At 37.3% G+C, this 22661-nt stretch overlaps 1 protein-coding gene across 1 annotated transcript in view; it reads right to left on the bottom strand.

Moving 5' to 3' along the window:
* The window catches only part of ACAD11 (acyl-CoA dehydrogenase family member 11), a 63618-nt gene extending 41047 nt beyond the window's left edge, over window positions 1-22571 (bottom strand). The window contains exons 1-7 of the mRNA XM_081105922.1: window positions 22411-22571; window positions 12447-12546; window positions 10032-10157; window positions 9346-9507; window positions 6250-6417; window positions 1548-1689; window positions 670-791 (exon numbers count right to left, since the gene is read on the bottom strand). Of these exons, the coding sequence (XP_080962048.1) occupies window positions 670-791; window positions 1548-1689; window positions 6250-6417; window positions 9346-9507; window positions 10032-10157; window positions 12447-12546; window positions 22411-22559 (969 nt within the window). The 5' untranslated portion in view covers window positions 22560-22571. The remainder of the gene's footprint in view (window positions 1-669; window positions 792-1547; window positions 1690-6249; window positions 6418-9345; window positions 9508-10031; window positions 10158-12446; window positions 12547-22410) is intronic.
* Window positions 22572-22661: the final 90 nt, after the last annotated feature.

The raw sequence follows: 22661 nt of genomic DNA, 5'->3' as shown, positions 1-22661 counted from the left end.
TCATTTACCTTTTCTTTCTCCAGTCCCTAGCCTGTTGCCATTGATGAAGTATTTCGATTTCTTAAATAAACCTCCAAGATTCAAAGTACATGGAAACTGAATTATGATAATAAAGATTGCATTTTAGATCAAGCTATAATTTTAAAAAACTGAATTTATGCTCAATTAATCATATAAATATGACATTATTAGAAAATGGAAAAACTTACTCATCTATTCACTCAAAAATATATATAAAGAGACTCCTATATGATAGGTACTATGCCAGACTTTAGAAAGCTCAAAGTTAATTCTTTCCTCATCATCACCCCGGTTTATAGTCTGAAGCAGATATCATTAACATAGTTTAGCCCTGTCTTACATTGGATATTCAGGAAATAGCCAATTCTCACAAACTTTTCTCTTTTTGTCATTATGTCTCTCTCCCTTCCTCCATCTTATAAGTTTATTATACCAAAAAGTGATAACACATTTTGTTGTTCAACTTTTTTCCTTGCCAAATTGCTATTCTATTAATTCTGGAATTATATTTTACTAATGTTTGGTATTTGTCATTATGAAAAGCCAAATGGCCTAAGCATAAAAAGTATAAAACACTTGAAGACCAGAATATGCTGTCAATAGTACGTTAATAAATAATAGTGAAACATGTTAAAAACAATTAATTACCTGTGCTATTCCAGCCATTTTAAAACATTCAAGAGCAAGAAAGAAATTCCAATTAGGAAGAATAGAATTAATTCCCCTGCAGCGGCAATATATTGACATTAGTTCTTCCATTGATGGTATCCCTATAAAAACAGCACGCATTGTATTAGGGGGGAGGTAGAGAGGGTACAGAGGGATATATGTGATAGAAGGAGACTTGACTTGGGGGGGTGAACACACAATACAATATACAGATGATGTATTATAGAACTGCATACCTAAAACCTATATAATTTTATTAACCAATGTCATCCCAATAAATTCAATAAAAAAGAAAAAAAATCTCATGGTGAATATTTTAAAATGTAGTAATACTGCCTATGTTTTTTTTAAATATATATTTTATTGATTTTTTACAGAGAGGAAGGGAGAGGGATAGAGAGTCAGAAACATCAGTGAGAGAGAGGCATTGATCAGCTGCCTCCTGCACACCCCCTACTGGGGATGTGCCCGCAACCAAGGTACATGCCCTTGACCGGAATCGAACCTGAGAAAAACCCTTCAGTCCCCAGGCCGACGCTCTATCCTGTGAGCCAAACCAGCCAAGGCAATACTGCATATGTTTATAAAATTACCATTAGTCCATGTAACAAAGCATGTTCAAAATACTGATTTCCAAAAGAATGCTACATACAAAGGATTACATATTGTCATAAATTACTAAAAGTAGAATGCTATATTCAGAAAAATCAATAAAGAATAAAATGATTTAGAAACATTTCAAAAACAAATAAAAGCTATTTATCTAAAATTGTAATATAATCCTATTTTTAAGTTATGAGGAATAATAAAGATAATTTTATATTAATAGCAATTTAAGTATTATTATGTTTTCATACCTATGTTTTCTTGAAAATAAGAGCCTTGATTTACTAATGGAACTGTCCTGGGCCAAATGTAGAACAAGGATAGATGAGCTAAATCTGACAAAGGATGACCAATGGTTGACAGCTCCCAGTCCAGGACAGCTATAACTCGAGACTATAATGAAAAAGAAAACGATTTGGACATATTCAATTGAAAACAACTAAAATAAGAAAATAAGTGGGGGACTCTTTCCCCCTCCCCATGTATGAGTCTGTACTTGTTCTTCAATAAATTTCCACCTTTGCTATACCAAAAAAAAGTGAAACAGAATACATTAAAAATCATATTTTTCATCAAAAGTAAAGCTAAGACTATAGTTCGTAGTCTTTACCCACAGTGGTGCATATCATTTATCAACTAATTAGCCTTGCAAGCATGTCAAACCCATGCTCAGACCCAAGTCCTCTGATTCCACTACTGGCAATTGGTTCTCCAGCATTTTACTTTACACAGCCTTAGTATCTCTCCTAATCAGTGGAGGCAAAAACAGTTGAAACTTCCCAATTGGGAATAACTGTTGTAAAGAAGAAATTCTAATAGTCTACACTAATAAAAGAGAAATATGTAAATTGGTCATCACTCAGTTACACCCACCAGCCAATCAGGATGCGTATGCAAATTAACTCAACAAAGATGCCGGGTTAATTTGCATACACAGGCACGGAGCGAAGACTGAAGACTAAAAACTGAAGAGGCTTGGCTTCTCCACTGCAGCTGGAGCGGAGAAACCTCGAGGCTTGGCTTCTCCACTGCGGCCGGACCAAAGGCCTGGGTCCTGGGTGCTGGAGGAAAACCAGTGCCGGCAGCCACATGCACAGTCAATAAGTAATAATTCAATTAAAAATAAAGAAGGCAATTTTTAAAATGGTTGATCATGCCACATATGGGCCAGGCAGGATAAGAAGTCGAAGTCATAAGGGGTTTATGGATTCTAGAGTAAGAACAATCAAGTTTTCAGCAGCAGGAGACATATAAAGAAATAAGAGAAGTAGAAAGTGAAGAGGGCTAGATCACTGATGCTAACCAGTTACAGTGGAGAGGAGAAGCAGCACAGTGTAGAAGGAATTACACTGGATTTCTTTTCAACATTTCAGGGAGTGAGTTGCACTGCTGAAATACACGCTTGAACATGTTTTACATACTTTACATCTAAATAAATGGAAAATAACTAGGGATTGGAAAATTGAGTAACATGCTTTTGTTTGCCATAAACTTTAGTAACCCTTTACTGGCTAAACACACAAATTCCTGGAAGGTTTATCACTTAAAATTGTTTTTGTTTTCTTTCATAATTGCTTGGTTTTCTGATGATAAAAATAAAACATGATGCTTTGAAAAATAAAACAGAGAAAAAAGAATAAAACCTCAAACCTAAAACATTACAGAAATGTATAACTTTCAAGTTTCCTATAATTTCATCCCCAACAGCCATTGTTTACATTTTAGTAAATATTATGAAATATTTACTTTTACCTTAACATTTTTCTGAATAGAGATAGTCTGTATTAGAAAAGAAGAAAAAACAGAACCCCGAAACCTCCCCCCCCTCCAATTTAAAAGGTACACATACAATGTGAATTTCCTGGCTTTGATAATATACTATAGTTGTGTGAAATCATTTGGGAATCTGGATGATGGGAACATCGAACTCTTCTATACTATTTTTACAACTTCTTCTGAGGCTATAATTATTTCAAAATAAAAAGTTAAAAATTGAGGAACAGAGGAGTTAAATAATTTGCTTTAGGGTCACACTATTACAGAATAACATTTAAGCATAAATATATGAGATGAAAATAGTAACTTAGTGATTAACTAAAATCAATTCCTTCAATTTGGATTCATTCAGAAACATGTAGCCACATGCTACATAAATGAATAAGATACAGTCGCTGCTCTAAAGGAGCCCTCAGTTTAGTAGGTCTTCACTTATTGAGGACCTACCATATAGACCAGTGGTTCTCAACCTTCTGGCCCTTTAAATACAGTTCCTCATGTTGTGACCCAACCATAAAATTATTTTCATTGCTACTTAATAACTGTAATGTTGCTACTGTTATGAATCGTTATGTAAATATCTGATATGCAGGATGGTCTTAGACGACTCCTGTGAAAGGGTTGTTCGACCGCCAAAGGGGTCGCGACCCACAGGTTGAGAACCGCTGATATGGACTCTACAGGCAAAGGTTTAAAAAAATTAAATCCTTACACTCAAGGGAAAAATAAAAAGTTTTCAATCATCTATATACTAAAGAGCTAATATGCTAATTAGTCAGAACCGCAGAATGACCATCTGACACGATGGTCGTCCATTCTGGACAAAGCTGGGGCTGCCAGGGCCAAGGCAGCTGGGGCTTGGAGAGCTGAGCACCTTGCACGAATTTCGTACATCAGGCCTCTAGTATTCCTATAAATATATACAGGTGAGCACATACACATATTCAACTCCAATTTGTGAAGTGCTTTCATACAAAAGAAACAGTCTATTTTTCTATTTATTTATGAAATGTTAAAAATTAAGTGAGAAAGATATACTATTAACTAAATTAAAGTCTTAGTGCCAGTCCACAGTGGGTACTTTTCCCTCTTTGACTACTCTTATAATTCAGGTTGTGTGATATACTTTAGTACTTGAGTAATATTGTTCTCAGTCATTACCTGAGTACCTTTTATCTCCACTGATATTTTGAGCTTATTAAGAGCTGTATTTCCTTTCCAAAACCATATGTCAGAGCACATAATTGCTAATGAATAAATGCTAGTTGACTTGTACTCTGCCAACCATATGTTACTTTCATAAAAAATTAGCTGTAATATTTATAGGACATAGAAATTTATTAAATTTGATGTAATCAGTAATTATTTAGTAATCAGGATTACTAAATATAAAGTACAAGACATCTTACCAGTTACTATATAATTCTAAAACATTAAGAGATAATGATATAGGTAAGAAATCACTGGTGCAGCTAAATAGCTGAAAGCTATGCCATTAAAGAAAGTTGTTTCTTTAAAAAAAAAATCTCTCTCCCCAATTATTGAATATTCTGCTTGTCCAAAGGAAGATGATACCTGTTTGTCAACTTTAATCCTATAAGAAATTATTTTCTAATATGAGTTTGAATATAATGAAGGAATAACTTTTTGGTACTAACTGTAGTATGTCATTACTTTCAGTATATTATGCTAATCCTAAAATTTAAACATCTTAGAAGACAACATGTAATTCAGCAGATCTCAGTCTGAATTTTTCTTCCTTTGCTTAAATAGTGAATAGAACAGAACTATAGTTATAGAACACATAGAGGACTCAGACTTATTAAAAAATGCTCCTAAAATATTAATGAATCAAATGATATAGATCAAATATAGGTCAGATCCTGCTATATTTTAAGTTATAAACTTTTATAATTTTTCCAGGTTATAAGTTAACATTTTTAATTATCCTATTCTATATTTAACGAAGTTAGATATCAGAATTCATCAGTACCATTAACAAAAAGGTTACACACAGACATATAATTACATATACATAATTTTGATACCTAAATTGACTTTTCTAGGAAAAAATTTGTCTTGCTGGTGCATGTGATCACATGTGTTTATACCTTCAAATGATATAGTACTACTTTGAATTATGACAGCAATGTAATTTATAATGCATTGTTGTCATAATTCAGGGAACTAAATCCTTCACATTAATGTCAGAATACTAAGGGCCAAGTGTCTTGCCTAAAATATAGGTACTGAGATAGAACTGAAGTAGTTTCCTCACTCCCACCATACTCCTCCCATCCTAGGCCTTATTGTCAGTGCCCAGTGGAAGAGGTTATGGTTTTTGTTTGTTTATACTCTTTATAAAGATTACACTGTGTACATTAAACAGAGCAAGTTTACATTAATCTCATGCAATTCTTTCCAGGTTTCATAAGAGGCTTTTGGAATTCTGTCCTATCTGAGCTTATAATAACAAATTTAAAATTCTTCACGAAATAGTAAAATGAAATTAAAATGAACCAGAAGAAAGAACTGTAAACATGGATAAACTAAATTTTTTTATTTTTTAAAATATTTATATATATATGAATATATATATGAATATATATGAATATATATATATGAATATATATATATGAATATATATGTGAATATATATATACATATATATATATATATCTCATTGATTTTAGAGAGGAAGGGAGAGGGAGAGAGAGATAGAAACATCAATGATGAGAGAGAATCATTGATTGGCTGCCTCCTGCATGCCCCCCTACTGGGGATCGAGCCCGCAATCCAGGCATGTGCCTTTGGTTGGAATTGAACCTGGGACCCTTCAGTCAGCAGGCTGACACTCTATCCATTGAGCCAAACCAGCTAGGGCATAGATGGAAAATGTCTTTGAAGAAAAGAGAAGATATGTGCAAATTTGCAAATCCTATTTAAATAGGAAATCAGATATCACTCAGGATTAGATCCATCTTAAAAGTAGGCAACTACCTACGTCAGAAAATCTTCAGGACTCATTTCTAAAAGTTTGAGTGGTGAAGACAGTCCTGAAAGTAGGGGAAAATGGGGATGGATTGGGCCCCCTCAGTACTCTGGGAGGAACATCTACTTAGTACGTGTGTCCCATATCAAACCTACTTAAATTATTGTAAATGTCACTTATAGTACCTCTTTAGGATGGAAAACTATGTTATCTAGCTTGAAATCTCCATGGATCAAATTTTCTTCATTGTTATTATCAATTGGCAAGTTTTTCATTAGCCAGTCAGAGAGCTGGATCATGGCAGGGATGTCCCGGTGAGCTGTTGCTTGATATTGCTTCATCCATGTTGATACCTAAAGGTACATAAAGAAGGAAAATGATAGTGCTAAAGGTGAACTGTCAAATTCAGCAATTCAAAAATTAAAACAAAATTCAATTATATCAAAGTTGGTTTTATTTTTAAATGCTCAAGAGAAATGCCTGTAAGTGATGCTCATATAAGTCTAAACATTTAAATCTTTCTTCCATCTAGTTCCATTTTACTCACATAGATTTTTTGTTTGTTTGTTTTTAAATATATTTTTATTGATTTCAGAGATAGGGAGAGAAAGAGAGAGAGAAACATTAATGATGAAAGAGAATCATTGATTGGCTGCCTCCTGCACGCCCCCCACTGGGGATTGAGCCCACATTTCAGGCATGTGCCTTTGACCAGAATGGAACCTGGGACCCTTCAGTCCGCAGGCCGATGCTCTATCCACTGAGCCAAACCAGCTAGGGCTCACATGGATTTTTTTTTTATCACATATACAAACAAAATACTGGCCTAGGAATCAAGAGATGCTGGTTCTTCTTTTTTATTAAGCAACTATTTTGAGGAAGAAAAAAAGAATGCACACACATGCGTGCGCATGTGCACACACACACACACCACACACACACCACACACACACCACACACACACCACACACACACACACACACACACACACACACACACACACAAATAAGGATAGAAAAATAAATTATGGAAGGATCACAAGAAGCAATCCCTGAAAAAGGAAATATGGGGCTAGAAGAAGGGAGATTTTTACTTTTAATTTAAATATTCTTTCTTATTACCCATAGAATCTTCTAAATGTATTACAGGTATGAGAAGTATAAAAACTTTTTATTGTTCTTAGACTCAAATGTAAACAAACCAACCTATTCTCAAAGTACTCCATCAACTGAGACCATATTATTACCTGCTTATAACTTGTCTCTCCACTCTTCAAGGTTATCTCTGTTCAATTTAATGCAGTAAAGATCTTTGTTTGGAATCATATGAATCTGGGTTTAAATTATGTCTAAGCCACTTATTTGTGTTTTAAGACCTGAAAACCTGTACCCCCATCTGCAGAATGGGAGCATTAATACCTATGTCTTAGGGCTGTTACAAAAATGAAAAAGATCTGGCATATAATGAGTACTCTCCAAACCTTAGTTCTCTTTTCTCTCCCCTCAACTCCCTCAAAAAGATATGTGTACAAAGGAAAACAGCCCCATACATATCTGGTCTTGCTGTTCCTTTGATTTGAAATGCTCACCATCTCTTCCCTATCACTCTAGATTTTATCCTTCTTTAAATACACAGTGTATGATATATCTCTCTCAGGAAGCTTTCCCCACTTAAGCAAGGGTATACTGATATCTACCATCTGAATGGAACAGCTCTCGTGATGAGTACCAAACAATTTACTACTAGATTACATACTCTTTTATACCATTTTCAAGTTTCATGTAAGTAAAATTCATGTATAGGTTTCTTAAAATGACCATAGCTCCGTTGGGAAAATAACTTATTTCTATTTTCTTGATATTCAACACAGTATTTAACATATAATTAAACACAGTCATGCTTAATAAATATGTTAACCTAATTTAAAAAGGAAAAACTGTATAAAAATATGTTGGTAAATTAAGTGAAAAGGCTGAGTTTTAAATTTGCATTCATGTACATTCTGTCCCTTTCAAAAGTTTGATAAACAAAATCTGATCAAGAATATAAAGTTATTTTATGTTTAAAACAAGTCAAACTGAAGGCTAATATTAAATACTAGAGGCCTGATGCACAAAATTCATGCAAGGGGCTCAACCCCCACTGTTACAGCTTCATCTAGAAGGTCGTCTGGCCTAATTAGCATATTACACTTTTATTATTATAGATTAGAGCTGCCCTGGCTGGGTTGCTCAGTTGGTTAGAGCCTCATCCTATACACCAAAAGGTGGCAATTAGATTCCTGGTCAGAGCATATACCCAGAACAGGGGTGGGCAACCCCTGGCACGCGTGCCAAACATGGCACGCCAGTAACTTTTGCTGGCACGTGAAACCCTCTCTTATAATCTTCCATTTACAATTTTTTCATAATATCGACTTTTTTATTTTTCAGATAAATTCAGTGTAAGTGCATCTTAGATAAATAATTTTACATAACAAGTTATCTTAAAGACCATAGACATGGATTGATGAGAGAGGGGAAGAGCAATTTCTATGCCTCTGCCTTAACTCTCCCTGGCTTCCTAGATCCGACCAGTGTTTTGTTTTCATCCACATACGCTTGTGAATCTTTGTTCTCAGTGATGAATTTTGTTAAGTCTCATAATAGGAGTAGCCTGATGGATGAAAGTAGTAGCTCGTGTGTATCTCTGAAGGTCACGAAATATAAACCTGATGTAAAATCTCTGTCATCAGTGATGCAGCAGCAAAAGTCCCACTGATAATATCAAACGGTGTCATAAAGTTTTCTGTCGGACTATCAGTATACATGTATACATTAAAAAATAAATGTATTTTTCATCATCATATACTGTGTTTTTGTCGCTCGAATGAATTTTATTATTTCTTCAAGGTTCTTCACATACGTACACCTTAAGAGATATCAAGTAGGCATAACGTGTTCTCAAAAAATTAGGGTTGGCACTCAGAAGAATTCTGAGTCAGAGATTTTGCTGGTTTTGGCACGCACTCACAAAAAGGTTGCCCATCCCTGACCCAGACTGTAGGTTCAACCCAGGTCAGGGTGTGTGTGGGAGGCAACTGATGATGTTTCTCTCTTACATAGTTCTCTCTCTCTCTTTTCTACCCCCCTTCCCTTTCTCTAAAATCAATTTTTAAAGAAAGTATTTTAAATGTTAAAGCCAAGTTTCAGAAAAGTATAAAGTAATGGGTTTTTATTTTGACTAATAATGTATATTATTTCAGAACTTGAGGAAAAGAGCTCTGTATGTGGATTCCTTACCTGTCTTCTGCAGTACCCAGCACTTATACCATATCCTTTGAGCTGCAATGAGCTTATATTCAAAGAATGTAACTGAGCCAAGGTTTCTATCATGGCTACATATATGGCTGAGCGCTCTGCTGGGCTAACTCCAGGAATTGTGATGTCACGAAAAATTCGACCCTATGAAAGCAATTACAATAGATAATTTAAAACAAAATAAATCTTTTCAAACTAACTCTTTGCAGGTTCTCAACCCCTACTGCTGACAAAACAAAAGGATAATAGTTTTGCAACCAAAACCAATTATTTGTAGAATATGCTTGAAAAATGTTCATTTGTGAAACATGTCTAATATAAGAGCATATAATGCCAAAGGGAAAATGCAAAGATATGCCAATGTGAACTTAAAGGACAAAAAACGATTTTCAAGTTATATTTTACAAAAAGAAAAAGCTTTTAAACAATTTAAATGTATCATTCTTAATGGACTGATTTATAATTTGGAGCTTTTCCCCCCTACTTTCTGGACAATTTTGGTATTACTATTACATATAGCTCTTTACTGACACCTAGAGGAAAATACTGTGCTTAAATTAAAAGTCTGTAAAGCAATCTAATGCCTAAAATGATTAATAAACTATCATTTATTGACATCTAACTTCTTAATTGAAAACAAAAGCACAACAAAGATTGTGTTAATTTACCTGCACATGTTCCATCACGTAAAATTCTGTTCCAATGACAGAAGCATCGCTGCAGTACAATAGAGGCTTGGGAACAGGGAATCCAATTGAAAACAAAGCTTTCTGGACTTTAAATTCTCTATCAATCTAAATAGGATGATAGATTATTACAAATCAGAAACACAGAAATTTAATAACTACTTGTGAGCTAACATTAAGGCTAGAATTAAATTTTTAAATAACCTATAGGATTATAGCTCCCTTATTATTTCCCTTACATGTAGTTTCGTGCAGCACTAAATTAGGTGCAGCACTAAAACATGATAAATTATGCTAAATAGGATAGGCATATTCATGGAGCCTAATCCTGGTTCTGGATATATGAAGGCAACAGATCCTGATCACAATATTTCACAGGTATCATCATAAACATCTCTGTGTTCTCAGCAGTTTCCTGATCACTGGCTCACTCTGTCTCTCTCATGTCTCCCCATCGGGCGCAGGCAAGTCTCTATTCTAATGCTCTTGGATGCAGCTCCAGGGTGCTGGGGGACCAGTGGGTACAGGGAGAAGGAAAATCAACTGCTCCTTCTGGAGATCAATGGAGGTGCTTGTGTCCAAGGCAGGGCATGGGGATCCTTCCTGGTAATTGAGGCTGCTGTACAGCTCAAGATAACTATTGGGAAAGGAGGCAACAAGAAACAAGCTGGCACTGAAGCAAGAGCCCAAAGAAGATAGTGAGAAGAGTGGGCCTCCTCAATCAGAACAGTTTAATAACTACTTGTGAACTAATGTGTATGGGCTTATCACTCAGGACCTGAGAACACAGTTTACAGAGAACGGTGATGCCGACTCATCTGCAAGCAAAGTCCCCTTGCCCAGCGGTGCTCCTGATCCCTCCTCAGGAGAAGAAACCATGCAGCTCACTTTGACAGCATGGAAAAAGCAGCTACTGCTGCATAACTAGAGCAGGGAAGTGAGTAAACCTAAGACCAAGGTGAGAGAAGCTAGCAGTGCCAATGGCTGTGGAAAGAAGTGTTTATAACCACCTTGGTTCTGGGAAATGGGGTGGGGTGGGATGGTGGTGGGTTAGGGAGTCACAAAGTAGATTACAGTATGGGAGCATTGCTATTTTTCAATGCAGATCTGGGAAAAATAAAGGACTTGAAACAATGTATTCCAGATCCTTGAGCTGAGAACGTTATGTTGTGTTCAGTGTCTTCTGGTAGGATTTTATAAAAAAGAGAGTCAAGTAGAGCTGTTTATTGGGGCATAAATCTCTGGATAGGTAGGGATTCTCCTTCAGCCATGTTAAGTTTCATAAAAGTTACCCAACTTGTCCTGGCTGGGTGGTTCAGTTGGTTCGAGCAACATCCTGTACACCAAAAGGTTTCAGGTTCTATTCTGATCAGGGCACATACCCAGGTTGTGGGTTTGATCCCTGGTAAGGGCGTGTGTGGGAAGCAACCAACCAATGTTTCTCATATCAATGTCTCCCTCCCTCCCTCCTTCCTCCCTCCTTCCCGCCTTCCTCCTCTCCCTCCCGCCTTCCTCCTCTCCCTCCCTCCCCCCTCCTCCCCTCCCTTTATATCCCTTCCTTCCTAAAAATCAAAAACATATCCTCAGATAAGGATTAAAAAAAAAGTTACCCAACTTTTTTTTTTAATCTTAAGCATCCAAGTTACTTCATGTGTCTGGGAATATGATATGGGACCAAGAAAGTCAGAATCAGCATTTTCCATTACTATGCTATTAATCCCACCCCTCAAAGGCCTGGGAAGTCAGCTGGGCCTGGGAAGCACCTGTTATACATTATTATAATTATAAATATTAATGTTCTCCAGGACTTTAATTTCTTTCTTCTCCTGTTTTCTTCTCTAAAAATTCATGTTTTCTGAAAATAGAATGCCTCAATTTTAAAAAATATTTTATAATTCTCACTAAATCTAGTATTTAGAGAATACTATAAAATGATATTCAAATATATCTTTTTATCACCAAAAGATCAGAGGATTGTTATAGCAAATATTTTACAATAAGCCAGTGAATAGATATTATTATAAGATGTAATGTGCTTTTAAAAACATAATTTAAATACAGAATCAAGGTACAAAGTGTCTATAAATGAGTAGCACTGAAAATATTCACTGGATGACTATATTTCTAGCCAACTATACAAAAAGGAATGAAATTCACATAAAGACTGGATGTTGTCTGATATTAATAGCCTATAGACTTAATTTCAGCCTCAAATCCTTTTTCAAAACAAAAATGGGAAATACAATTCAAGTGAAATTTTTATCTAAGAAATAAAATGAATTTTCTGTTATTTAATAATCATCAGATGACTTTTAAAAGCAATTTAAATTGTTTTTGTGTGTATAAAATGCATTTATTTATCAACAAAGAATGTATTATTTGGTATCATTACCACACCTTATGTGCTTTAGGAAGAAGTGAACCAGGTGGTTTTTTTCTGAGTACGTATTCTTGAGAGCCCTTCTGGAGATAAAAGGTTGGATTGGACTGTCCTGATCTAGACAAGAGAAAAGAAAAGGTCAATTACAAAGATTTATTTTCCTTCTTCCGCAAATCCTACTGAAATGTCGTAAGAAACACAAAATGAAAATACATCCATTTCAATGTTGTAAAGCCGAGTGGTGCTGCCAGAAGCTCAGAACATGAGTTTGGGATGATAAAATGCAGATGGCAACACAGTGGCAGCTAGAGAAACTATAACTCACATAGACAGAAGAGAGGACTTTACTCACTGTCTGTAAATCATGAGTTTCATCAGAAGTACCCCTAGACATTGCTCACATCTAAGTAAAGAAAGGCTGGGAGAACAACAACTGGAGGTGATCAGTCAGAAATTTAATTAAAGGATGCTGGAATAGCTGGGTTAGTGTCCCCTCATCTGCCATTGGAAAGATAAACCCATATGCATCTCCAAGGTCAGTACCCAAGTACAGCCCTCTACAATGGGAATTCTGATAAGCAAGGTACTAGAGTGGATATCTGGACTAGGGAAGTGCAAGTGCTCCAGTAACTCACAGACACCAGGGCACTGGCTTTCCACACTAGGTGAATAGAAATTCTCACATACGCTAAGGAAATACACTCCAGCTACCATATCAAAATCATCCAATCTATACCTTCATTTACTATATGAGCAGTTGAGAATTACCCAACTTCTAAAGAATCCAACAGCATGAGCGAGGCCTTAAAATAGATAAGCAGAAGAATCAATCCCTGAGGTAACAGCTAATAAAGGAAAGTGAAATAAAATTATTCCTTCCAAGTTTCTACCTAGGCCTCCAGCCTCCATCTGCAAAGAACAAGAGGTCAGATTGGGCATAGCATCATCTTTCTCCTACAAACCAAACCCATCCTTCCCAACAATCAGATCAAAGAGCACTGATCTTGGCACCATCTAATTTTGTGTTGGTGTCTTTTAGCATAAGAAAGTGGGGATCATTACCAATGGTCAGGAAATGGGATCACCTCAAGCTATGTTGTTTATCTTGACATGAGACAATTTATACATGATGATCCAAAGAGTCAAGTTGCAATGAACCTTATCAAAACATTTTTTAATGCCGAGCATCTGATGGAATGTGTTTTTGATGATGCAGTCATTTATGAAGCACTGGCCTTTCATGATGGCAAATGACCCAGGTGAAATATAATTGAAAACTAAGTTTCCCATGAAAGTTACCATGTGAATTACAATATGACCCAGCAATTCCACTCCAAGGTAAAAACATTTGGGCAAAAGTAGGTTTATAGAAGACTATATAATACAAGAATAAATAATAATACAAGAATAAACATGCCCTAGCTGGTTTGGCTCAGTGGATAGAGCATCAGCCTGCAGACAGAAGGGCCCTTGGTTCTATTCCAGTCAAGGGCATATACCTCTGTTGCAGGCTCCTCCTGGCCGGGCCTTGGTCAGGGCGCTTGTAGGAGGCAACCAATCAATGTGTTTCTCTCACATCAATGTTTCTGTCTTTCCCTCTCTCTTCCACTCTAAAAAATCAATGGAAGAATATCATCAGGTGAGGATTAAAAAAATAAACTCTGTGTTTTGTGTACTTGCCACTGTAAACCTACATTTTCCCACATAAAAGTTGTACAATAATATTCATAGCAGCACTATTCACCCCAGCCAAAAAGTGGAAACTGAAATGTCCATCAACAAATGAACGGATAAACAAAATGTGATATAGCCACACAATGGAATATTACTCAGCCATAAAAGGAATGAAGTTCTGATACATTCTACATGAATGGACTTTGAAAACATTATGTTAAGTGAAAAAAAAAAACACCACTTGCAAAAGGCCACATATTATATAATTCAAATTTTACGAAATATCCAGAATATGTAAATCCATAGTGACAGAAAGTAGATTAGTGGTTGCTAGTGGATGGGGATTGGAAGGTAAGGGTTTTTGGAAAGACGGCAATGTTCTGGAATATATGTATAGTGGTGATGGTCATACAACTTTGTGAATATGCTAATATAAGCCACTAAATTATATATTTAAGTATATTTTTGAATTTTGTGTAATAAATTTTATCTCAAAACACCACATACAAAAAACACAACTGAAACCCACCAAACTAAAAGCTTTTCCTCTGACTAGGTTCTAACAAAGACAGAGAGAGAGAGAGGCGGGGGGGGGGGGGGGGGGAGAGGCCCACCTTGGGAAAATCATCATTAATACTGTGAACACAGTACCAGCTAAATTTAACCACTCCATGCATCAGGCCTCCATATAGTCTGGAACCCATTGATGAAATCAATATAAGAATCATCAATGAGTCAATGGTCATAACTTTTATTTAGGATTTGGACAAGACATTTGGTACTGAAAGAAATGTGTTAATCTATAACAGGGGTCCTCAAACTTTTTAAACGGGGCCAGTTCACTGTCCCTCAGACCGTTGGAGGGCCGGACTATAGTTTAAAAAAAAAACAACTATGAACAAATTCCTATGCACACTGCACATATCTTATTTTGAAGTAAAAAACAAAACAGGAACAAATACAATACTTGTATTTGCATGTGGCCCATGGGCCATAGTTTGAGGACCTCTGATCTATAACCAAAGAGGTGGCACTTTTTTTTTAAAAAAAAAACATATTTTATTGATGTTTTACAGAGAGGAAGGGAGAGGGACAGAGAGTTAGAAACATCAATGAGAGAGAAACATCGATCAGCTGCCTCCTGCACATCCCCCGCTGGGGATGTGCCTGCAACCAAGGTACATGCCCTTGACCGGAATCGAACCTGGGACCCTCCAGTCCGCAGGCCGACGCTCTATCCACTGAGCTAAACCAGTTAGGGCAAGGTGGCACTTTTTATTTGTCCAACCTTAAATCACAAAATGAAATCTTTGCATTTAAGTGTACAGTTAGGAACACTCACTTGTCTGAATAAGACTGACTACATAGTCAATTTCAAAAGGCCCTAACAGGTCACCCCCAGCACTAGCTCTTTTAGAAGCATGTGGAGACTGGAAATACAGTACACTAGCCGGGCAGTAGCAGATGAGTTTCTGATTTATTCTATGACCCTTCTGTCCCTTTGGTGATAGCTCAGGTTCCAAGAAATAAGACCACAATGGATGAGTATGGGTGCCACCTGGTTTAGAAGCCTCATGCTCCACAGGAGCCATTATCTCTAGTAGCAGTCCTCTGGGAACCCCTTCCAGGTCCTAGCAAGGAGTATGACCAGTAGTGAGCCCTCATTGTACTTAGGGAAACCCAAAGCATCCCACCAGATACTTGTAGTTCATTCATAGGCCTTCCAGATCAGATGCAGTGGATCAATTAGATATGATTTTTTTACCATAAGTAATGTTGCCTGGAAATGCCATCTTTAGCAAGTTTCCAGAATAACAGAGCTAGAAAGCTAACTTAATTTGTCTGCAGAGATGAAGAAAAGGTTTTTAACCCCTTCCTCAGAGCATGGTAGACAAGTCTTAGACCTATGACATTATCCGAATGAGCAGCATCTCCATAATTCAGAAACTTAGAAAATCCTACAAGATTGTTTTCAATAGCAAGAAATTGAAAAAGCGTTAATCGTGATAAGGGTGTTACTTATGTTTGCAGCTATGTAGGCAGCCATCTTGTCCCTTGACCAGATATTTGAAAATATTCAGGATTTGCTGCTCTTTGATATGACACCTTTTCCTTTGGTATTGAACCATTGGTGAAGTAATGACTATTCTGATCAAGTGTAATACAACAGTTCACGCCAAGATGAATTAGACCTTCGCCATCTGTTCTGACAATTATGTGTTCATTCAGGCTTATGAAATTGAATGAGCGCTGTGAAGGATAACAACCAGTGTGGCAAATTTGAACTCACAGACATCCCTCCTGCAGCCTATAGGTTGTACAGATTGAAGTAACTTGTGATATCGATGCCAATAGTATCTCAAATGTGTTTGCTGTAGATAGAGATCAAGAAAAGAGAAGATTAAAAGACTGATGCCATAGTGTTTGAGCATGGAAAACATTGAGTAAATGGTCCAAGAGACTTAAATGTACAAAGCAGGAGATGAGAAGCACAGAGGCAAAATATCCCCTAAGGCTCTGGCCAGTGTTGTTCAGTGGTTAGAGGATTGGCCCACACACCTCAGGTTTAATTTGTGACCAAAGGCAGGTACCTGGGTTTTGGGTTCACTTCCCACCCCACCCCAAATCCCTGGTCTCTTTTATATCAATGTTTTCCCTCCTTTCCCCCTCTTTCTTTCTACCTCTTTCTCTCTCCCCCCGCTCCCTTCTACTCTCTCTCTAAAAAAAAATGGGGAAAATATTTGCAGTGTAAGTTATATCTGAGAGTTGTCATATCTTCAAAGGAAGAATGATGAGCATTTCATACTCCTGAATCCAACAGTCATTGGTTAAGGGCCATCTTGGGCATTGCAACATTCAGGGCAAAGGAGCTTCCAGTAGGCCAAGAGCAGTAAAAAAAAAAAAAAAAAGCCACCAAACCAGTGTATATGGAAATAATAAAAAGGATCCAAAAGAATCTGGGCAAAGTATCAATAATATCTACTAAAATAAATATTCTTGCTTCCAATTCATGACCATGAACTTCAAATTGAACCCTGTGTGGCAACCATAATATATCTCTTTAGCCTACTTATCCTCCCATGCTCTTGGATCACTATTCACAATTCTCCTCTTCAAACCTCCAACACCTTTGCCTCCATCTTCACTCTCAGCTGACTCTAGCTTCCTATTTCACTGAGAGAACAGAAGCAATTAGATGAGAACTTCTACACACTTACACTACCATATCTATTGTACACAAGCATCTGTGCCCATATACTGTCTTCCCTGCAGAGTCTGTAGGATGTTCACATTCCTATCGAAGGAGACTCCCACATCTTGTGAATTAGATCCCAGTCCACTCTTGCCTACTTGACTTCATTCCACTCTCTTCTGCACAATTTTCCCCTCTCTTGATCACTCGCATCCTGGTTTGGTGGCTTTTGCTTCCAATAGTTAGACCCTGTGGCTTTTTTTTTTTTTTTTTTTTTTTTTTTTTTTTTTTTTGTACTGCCCTCTCTCTTCTGGATCACTGGCATCCAGCATATACAAACATGCTATTTTTTTTTAAGACTTCTCTTGATTCCACGTCTCCCTCTACTTGAAACATTTTTATTCCCTTTTGTCGAAAAACTTGAGTTTACACTCCCTGATCCAGTTCCTCTCCTATTTTCTCTTAAACCCATTTCAATCAAGCTTTCATTCAGATCTTTCCACCAAAACTACTTTTTTCAAGGCCACTAATACTGTTATGGTATCAAACCATGACTTCCCCCTACTTCTACAGCCATTCCTTCTTTTACTCCGTTGCAGCCTCCTCCTTGATTCTACATCTTCCTAACACTGAGGTGCCTAAGACTGTTTCTGGACCTCTTTCTTTATGCAGACTCATTGTCTAGGTAAGCTCTATGATCTCATGGCTTTAAATACCATCTCTACGTCAATGACTACTAAATGCACATGTCTAGTCCAGACCTCTGTCCTGATCCTCAAACTTGTATCTGTTAACCGCACAGATTTACCTGGATGTCTAAAAGGCATCTTAAATTCAACATTCCAAAATGGAGATCTGAGATTTCCCCTCAAGTCTGCTTCTCTATAATCACCTCTATTTTATTTTATGGTAACTCCATCCTTCCAGTTACCAAGACAAAATGGAATACTAGTTGTCTCTTTTTCTTTCATCTCCCACATTTGATCAGTCAGGAAATCCTTTCCAATAAACCCAGACTATGACCACTTTGCACCTATTCTACACTACCATCCTGGTCTATGCCACTAATATTTCTCAACTGGACCATTGCAGTATACTCCAAACTGGTCTCCTTGACTTTGTTCCTGTCAATCAAACACAACAGGCAAAGAGACTTTAAAAAGAGAACTCAGTCCCTCCTCTGCCCCCTAAACCCTAATTTCTCCCCATTTCAATTCAAAGTAAAAGCCAAAGTCCTTATAATGGCCAAGAGACAATTGTTTTCCTTGTTTCCACCACTCTGGTCACATTGGCTTGTATTCCTTCAACACACTGGGCACACTCCCCCTTAAGAACCTTTGCGCTTGCTGTCCCCCCGCCCCCCCCCCGCCCCCCCATCCCCCGCCTAGAATGTTCTCCCCCCAGATAATTGCATGGCTCATCCTCATCTCCTTCAAGTCTTTGCTGAATGCCACCTTCTCAAATGAGGCCTTCCTGTTCCCCTCTCCGAAACATTTCCTATTCCCCTTTATTTCTCTCCATAGTACATATCACCTTCTTCTACACTGTAATATTTATTGTTTGTATTCTTCAAATAGAGGGGGAATTCCAAGAAGGCAAGATTTTTTGTTATATTCCCAATGATTGGAGCAGTGCCATGCACATATTAAACACATAGCTGAAAAACACAGCTTTTGCTGTATCAAGCTATCAAATGCTTTCAATATTTAATTCTAAATATTTTGTATTTCCAATATGATTTATTTTCACAAATTCTAAAATCAAATTTGCACAGATAAAAAAGAAGTAACAAAATTTGTAAAGTGTAAATAACACAGCAAACACCAGTGTTCTCAGTACCCAGTTGAAGAAAATTACTGTTATCTCTGAAGCCCTGTGTGGCCCTCCCCTCAGAGTAACTACTGTCCTGATTAAGTTTATCTTTCCTTTGAAGTTTATGCCCTTAAACAAGATACTGCTTATTTGTCCATTTTTTAAATTCTGTGTTGCTGTATATATCTGCAGCTGAATCATTTTCCCTGTGTAGTATTCCATCATATAATTTATTCATCCAGTCTGCTACTGATGAACAGTGTCATTTCTTTTATTTCTGCCATTACAAACAGTGCGATGAACATTTTTGTAGATTACCTCTAGGAAAAGAATTGCTGTGTCTTGAGGGTCTATTTTTCCATTTTAATCTTTAAAAGATCATATCAAATTGTTTTCCAAAGTAGTTAATTCGCATTCCTACCAACTGTGGATATGAGTCCCTGTTGCCCCATAACCCAGCCACTTGTTTGAAATTGTCAGATTTTTAAAAAAAGGCAATATGGAGGTCTGAACTGGTATGTCATTGTTTCAATTTGCCTTTCACTGAATACTCGAGGTGCAGTGATCTCGAGTATCTTCCAGTCTGTTAACCATTTTTCTGTTGGGCTATTGGAGTTCTTTATACATTCTGTTTATTAACCTTTTAACCATTATATGTATATATTGCAAACATTTCTTTTCAATTTCACTTTCTTTAAGGAGACTTTTGTCTTTTTAAAGAATTTATTCTCTACTCCAAAGTCAACAATTATCTCCTATATGTCTTCCAAATGGTTTTAGTTTTACCTTTAACGCGAATTCACCTGGAACTTTGTGAGGTAATGAAAAGGTCTCATTTCAATATTTTCATACATATAATAATTATACCTATGTAATTTATTGAAAAGTCCTCTCTACACACAGATTCTTTTTTTTAAAAAAATAAATTCTTTATTGTTTGAAGTATTACATTTGTCTCCTTTTTCCCCCATTTGACCTCTCCCCAGCTACTCCCACCCCCCAGCACTTGCCCTCACCAACACTACTGTGTCCATTGGTTATGCTTATATGCATGCATACAAGACATTGGTTGATCTCTTACCCCTCTCCCCTACCGTCCCTCTGAGGGTTGACGGTCTGTTTGATGTTTCTATATCTCTGGATCTATTTTTGTTCATCAGTTTATGTTGTTCATTATATTCCACAAGTGAGTGAGATCATATTATGTTTATCTTTCTCTGACTGGCTTATTTCGCTTAGCATAATGCTCTCCAGGTCCATCTGTGCTGTTGCAAATGGTAAGAGTTGTTTCTTTTTTACAGCAGCATAGTATTCCATTGTACACACACTGATTCTTGATGCCAGCATTGCCATATATCAAAATTCTATAAATATGTAGGTCGTTTTGGTGGACCCTCTGATTTTATTGGTCTATTTCTGTGCTAATATCATGCCTTCTTAATTCAAATTTCCCACTTTTCATCTTCAGGAGTGTTTTTGCTATTCTTGGCCCTTTGCTCTTGCACATAAAATTTAAGAGTAATTTCTCAAATTAGAGAAAAAAATTAAGATTTTTTATTGCCATTGTGCTGAATCTATACACATAAGTTGGGGAAAAATGCACTATTGAATTTTTCATGAACATTGTCATCTGTCAGTTTAATTATTTTTAAAAGTCTAATAAAGTTTTATGACAGTCTTGCACAGATTTTATTAGATTAATATCTAGGCAATTTATACTTTTGATGCTCTTATTAATTATACCTTTTTTAATATTACATTTTATTGGTTTGTTTATTGGTTTCTCCATACTGAACTTCGATAAACTCTCTATTATCTGTAGATTATTGTCTTTTTAAATCCATGAATCAATTAGTTTCTAAACATGTATTTGATAGCTGTCTTTCTTCAGTTGATTTATAAACTGTTGGTATTTATATTCTGAATTTTTTTTTTTTTAAGATTGACACTTCAGAATTTTTGAAACTTTCTTTGTAGCCCAACATGTCTTCAATTTTCATAAACTTTTTCATGTGTTCTGGAAGGAAATATGTATTTTCTGTGGGATAATTCTATCCATATACTATGTAGGCATACCTCAGAGATATTGCAGATTTGGTTCCAGACCACTGCAATAAAAGTGAGTTTTAATCTTTTTGCTGGTGGAAGGTTTTTGCCTTCAATTTGTAAAAAACACAACATCTGTGAAGTGAAATAACGCTAAGTGCAATAGAACGAGGTATGCCTGTACTACTTACGCCACAACTGATTTCATTTAACAAGCACAATCCTGGTTATTTTAACATCCAACCTAACTCAGAATTAGGTATTTTTCAACTAGATAATATTCTCCAACAATTCTAGGAGATACATATTACTGTCTCCATTACTAACCCTTTTGAGTTGCTCAAAAGGGTTAAATCACCATCCAGATCTCCACAGCAAGTGGCGTCGTTGAAATTTGAACTTTGATTTGTTTTAGTTTGTTACAACACAAAACGTCCAGGCTAGAAACCTCAGCTGTTTTTTTATTCCGCCTTCTCCTTCATCCTCCATTGTCTATTGGGACTAGGTGCCTTATACCTGAATTATACCTCAAAACTCTCTTTTATCCAGGTCCTTTGCCACTATTTTTTATTTTTATTTTTACTCTAATCAGGAATAAAGACGGTAGTGATCAATGCCACTGGTATATAGTTCTGTTGCCATGATTAAGTCCTTTCACCTACTGTACTTCATTTAATTATCAGGATTACTCAGAACAGTCGGGTATTTGTTACAGATTAGGAAGCTAGCTCTCAGAGAGTTTATGTAACTCTAGAGGCCCTGCAGGGCCCCCCTCCAGCACCCAGAACTGAAGCCCAAAGTGGGGGTGTGCTTTGCCAAGTGGAAGGAAGATCTACCCTTTGAATTCGAATGGCCCAGCTGGGGCCATTAGGCCAGCCTCCGAGAATATGGCCAATTATAAAGGAGTAACACTTGTTTCTCAGGGGGGAAAAAAGTTAATGGCTACAGAACAAAAGTTGAGCGAAGGCCTCTGTATACCCCACGGGGCGTCCAAGCCTCAGTGAACCCCCGAGGTGCATAAGTGCATCCCTGAACGGAGATTCCTTCTCAGAGCTGGAACCGTGACTAGGGTCTCTTCCATAATTGCCCACGAGCTGGAAATTCCCCGAATGCCATGCCAGCTCCCGCCTGCAGAGGGCGTCATTGCAGGAGAAGAAACTGGGGCGGCGGGGCATCGGGCACCCACCCAGGGCCCAAGGGAGAAAAGCACGGCGCACAGATTCGTTTCGACTGGAGGAAGAGGCTAGTGGCGATACCTGTACTGGGCAATGGTCAGCGTGGCCTCGGGCTCGGCCCCGAAGCCGGGCAAGTGCTGGCTGAGGTAGGCCTCCAAGGGCCTGCAGTCGAACTTGTGCTGCGGCAGCACTTCGCCGACTTCTGGCTCGCGGGAGGCTCGGTTCTCCATGACGGCCGCCGCGGAACCCACAGATACTTTCGGTGCCAGGAGGGGTTACTTTATAGGCAAGTGGGCGTGGCCTGGGACGAGGCCCGCCTGCGCCCGGTCGGC

The sequence above is a fragment of the Myotis nattereri genome (assembly GCF_964212035.1).
Source record: "Myotis nattereri genome assembly, chromosome: 14".
Lineage (NCBI taxonomy): Eukaryota > Metazoa > Chordata > Mammalia > Chiroptera > Vespertilionidae > Myotis > Myotis nattereri.
This window is presented reverse-complemented; position numbering and strand designations above follow the sequence as displayed.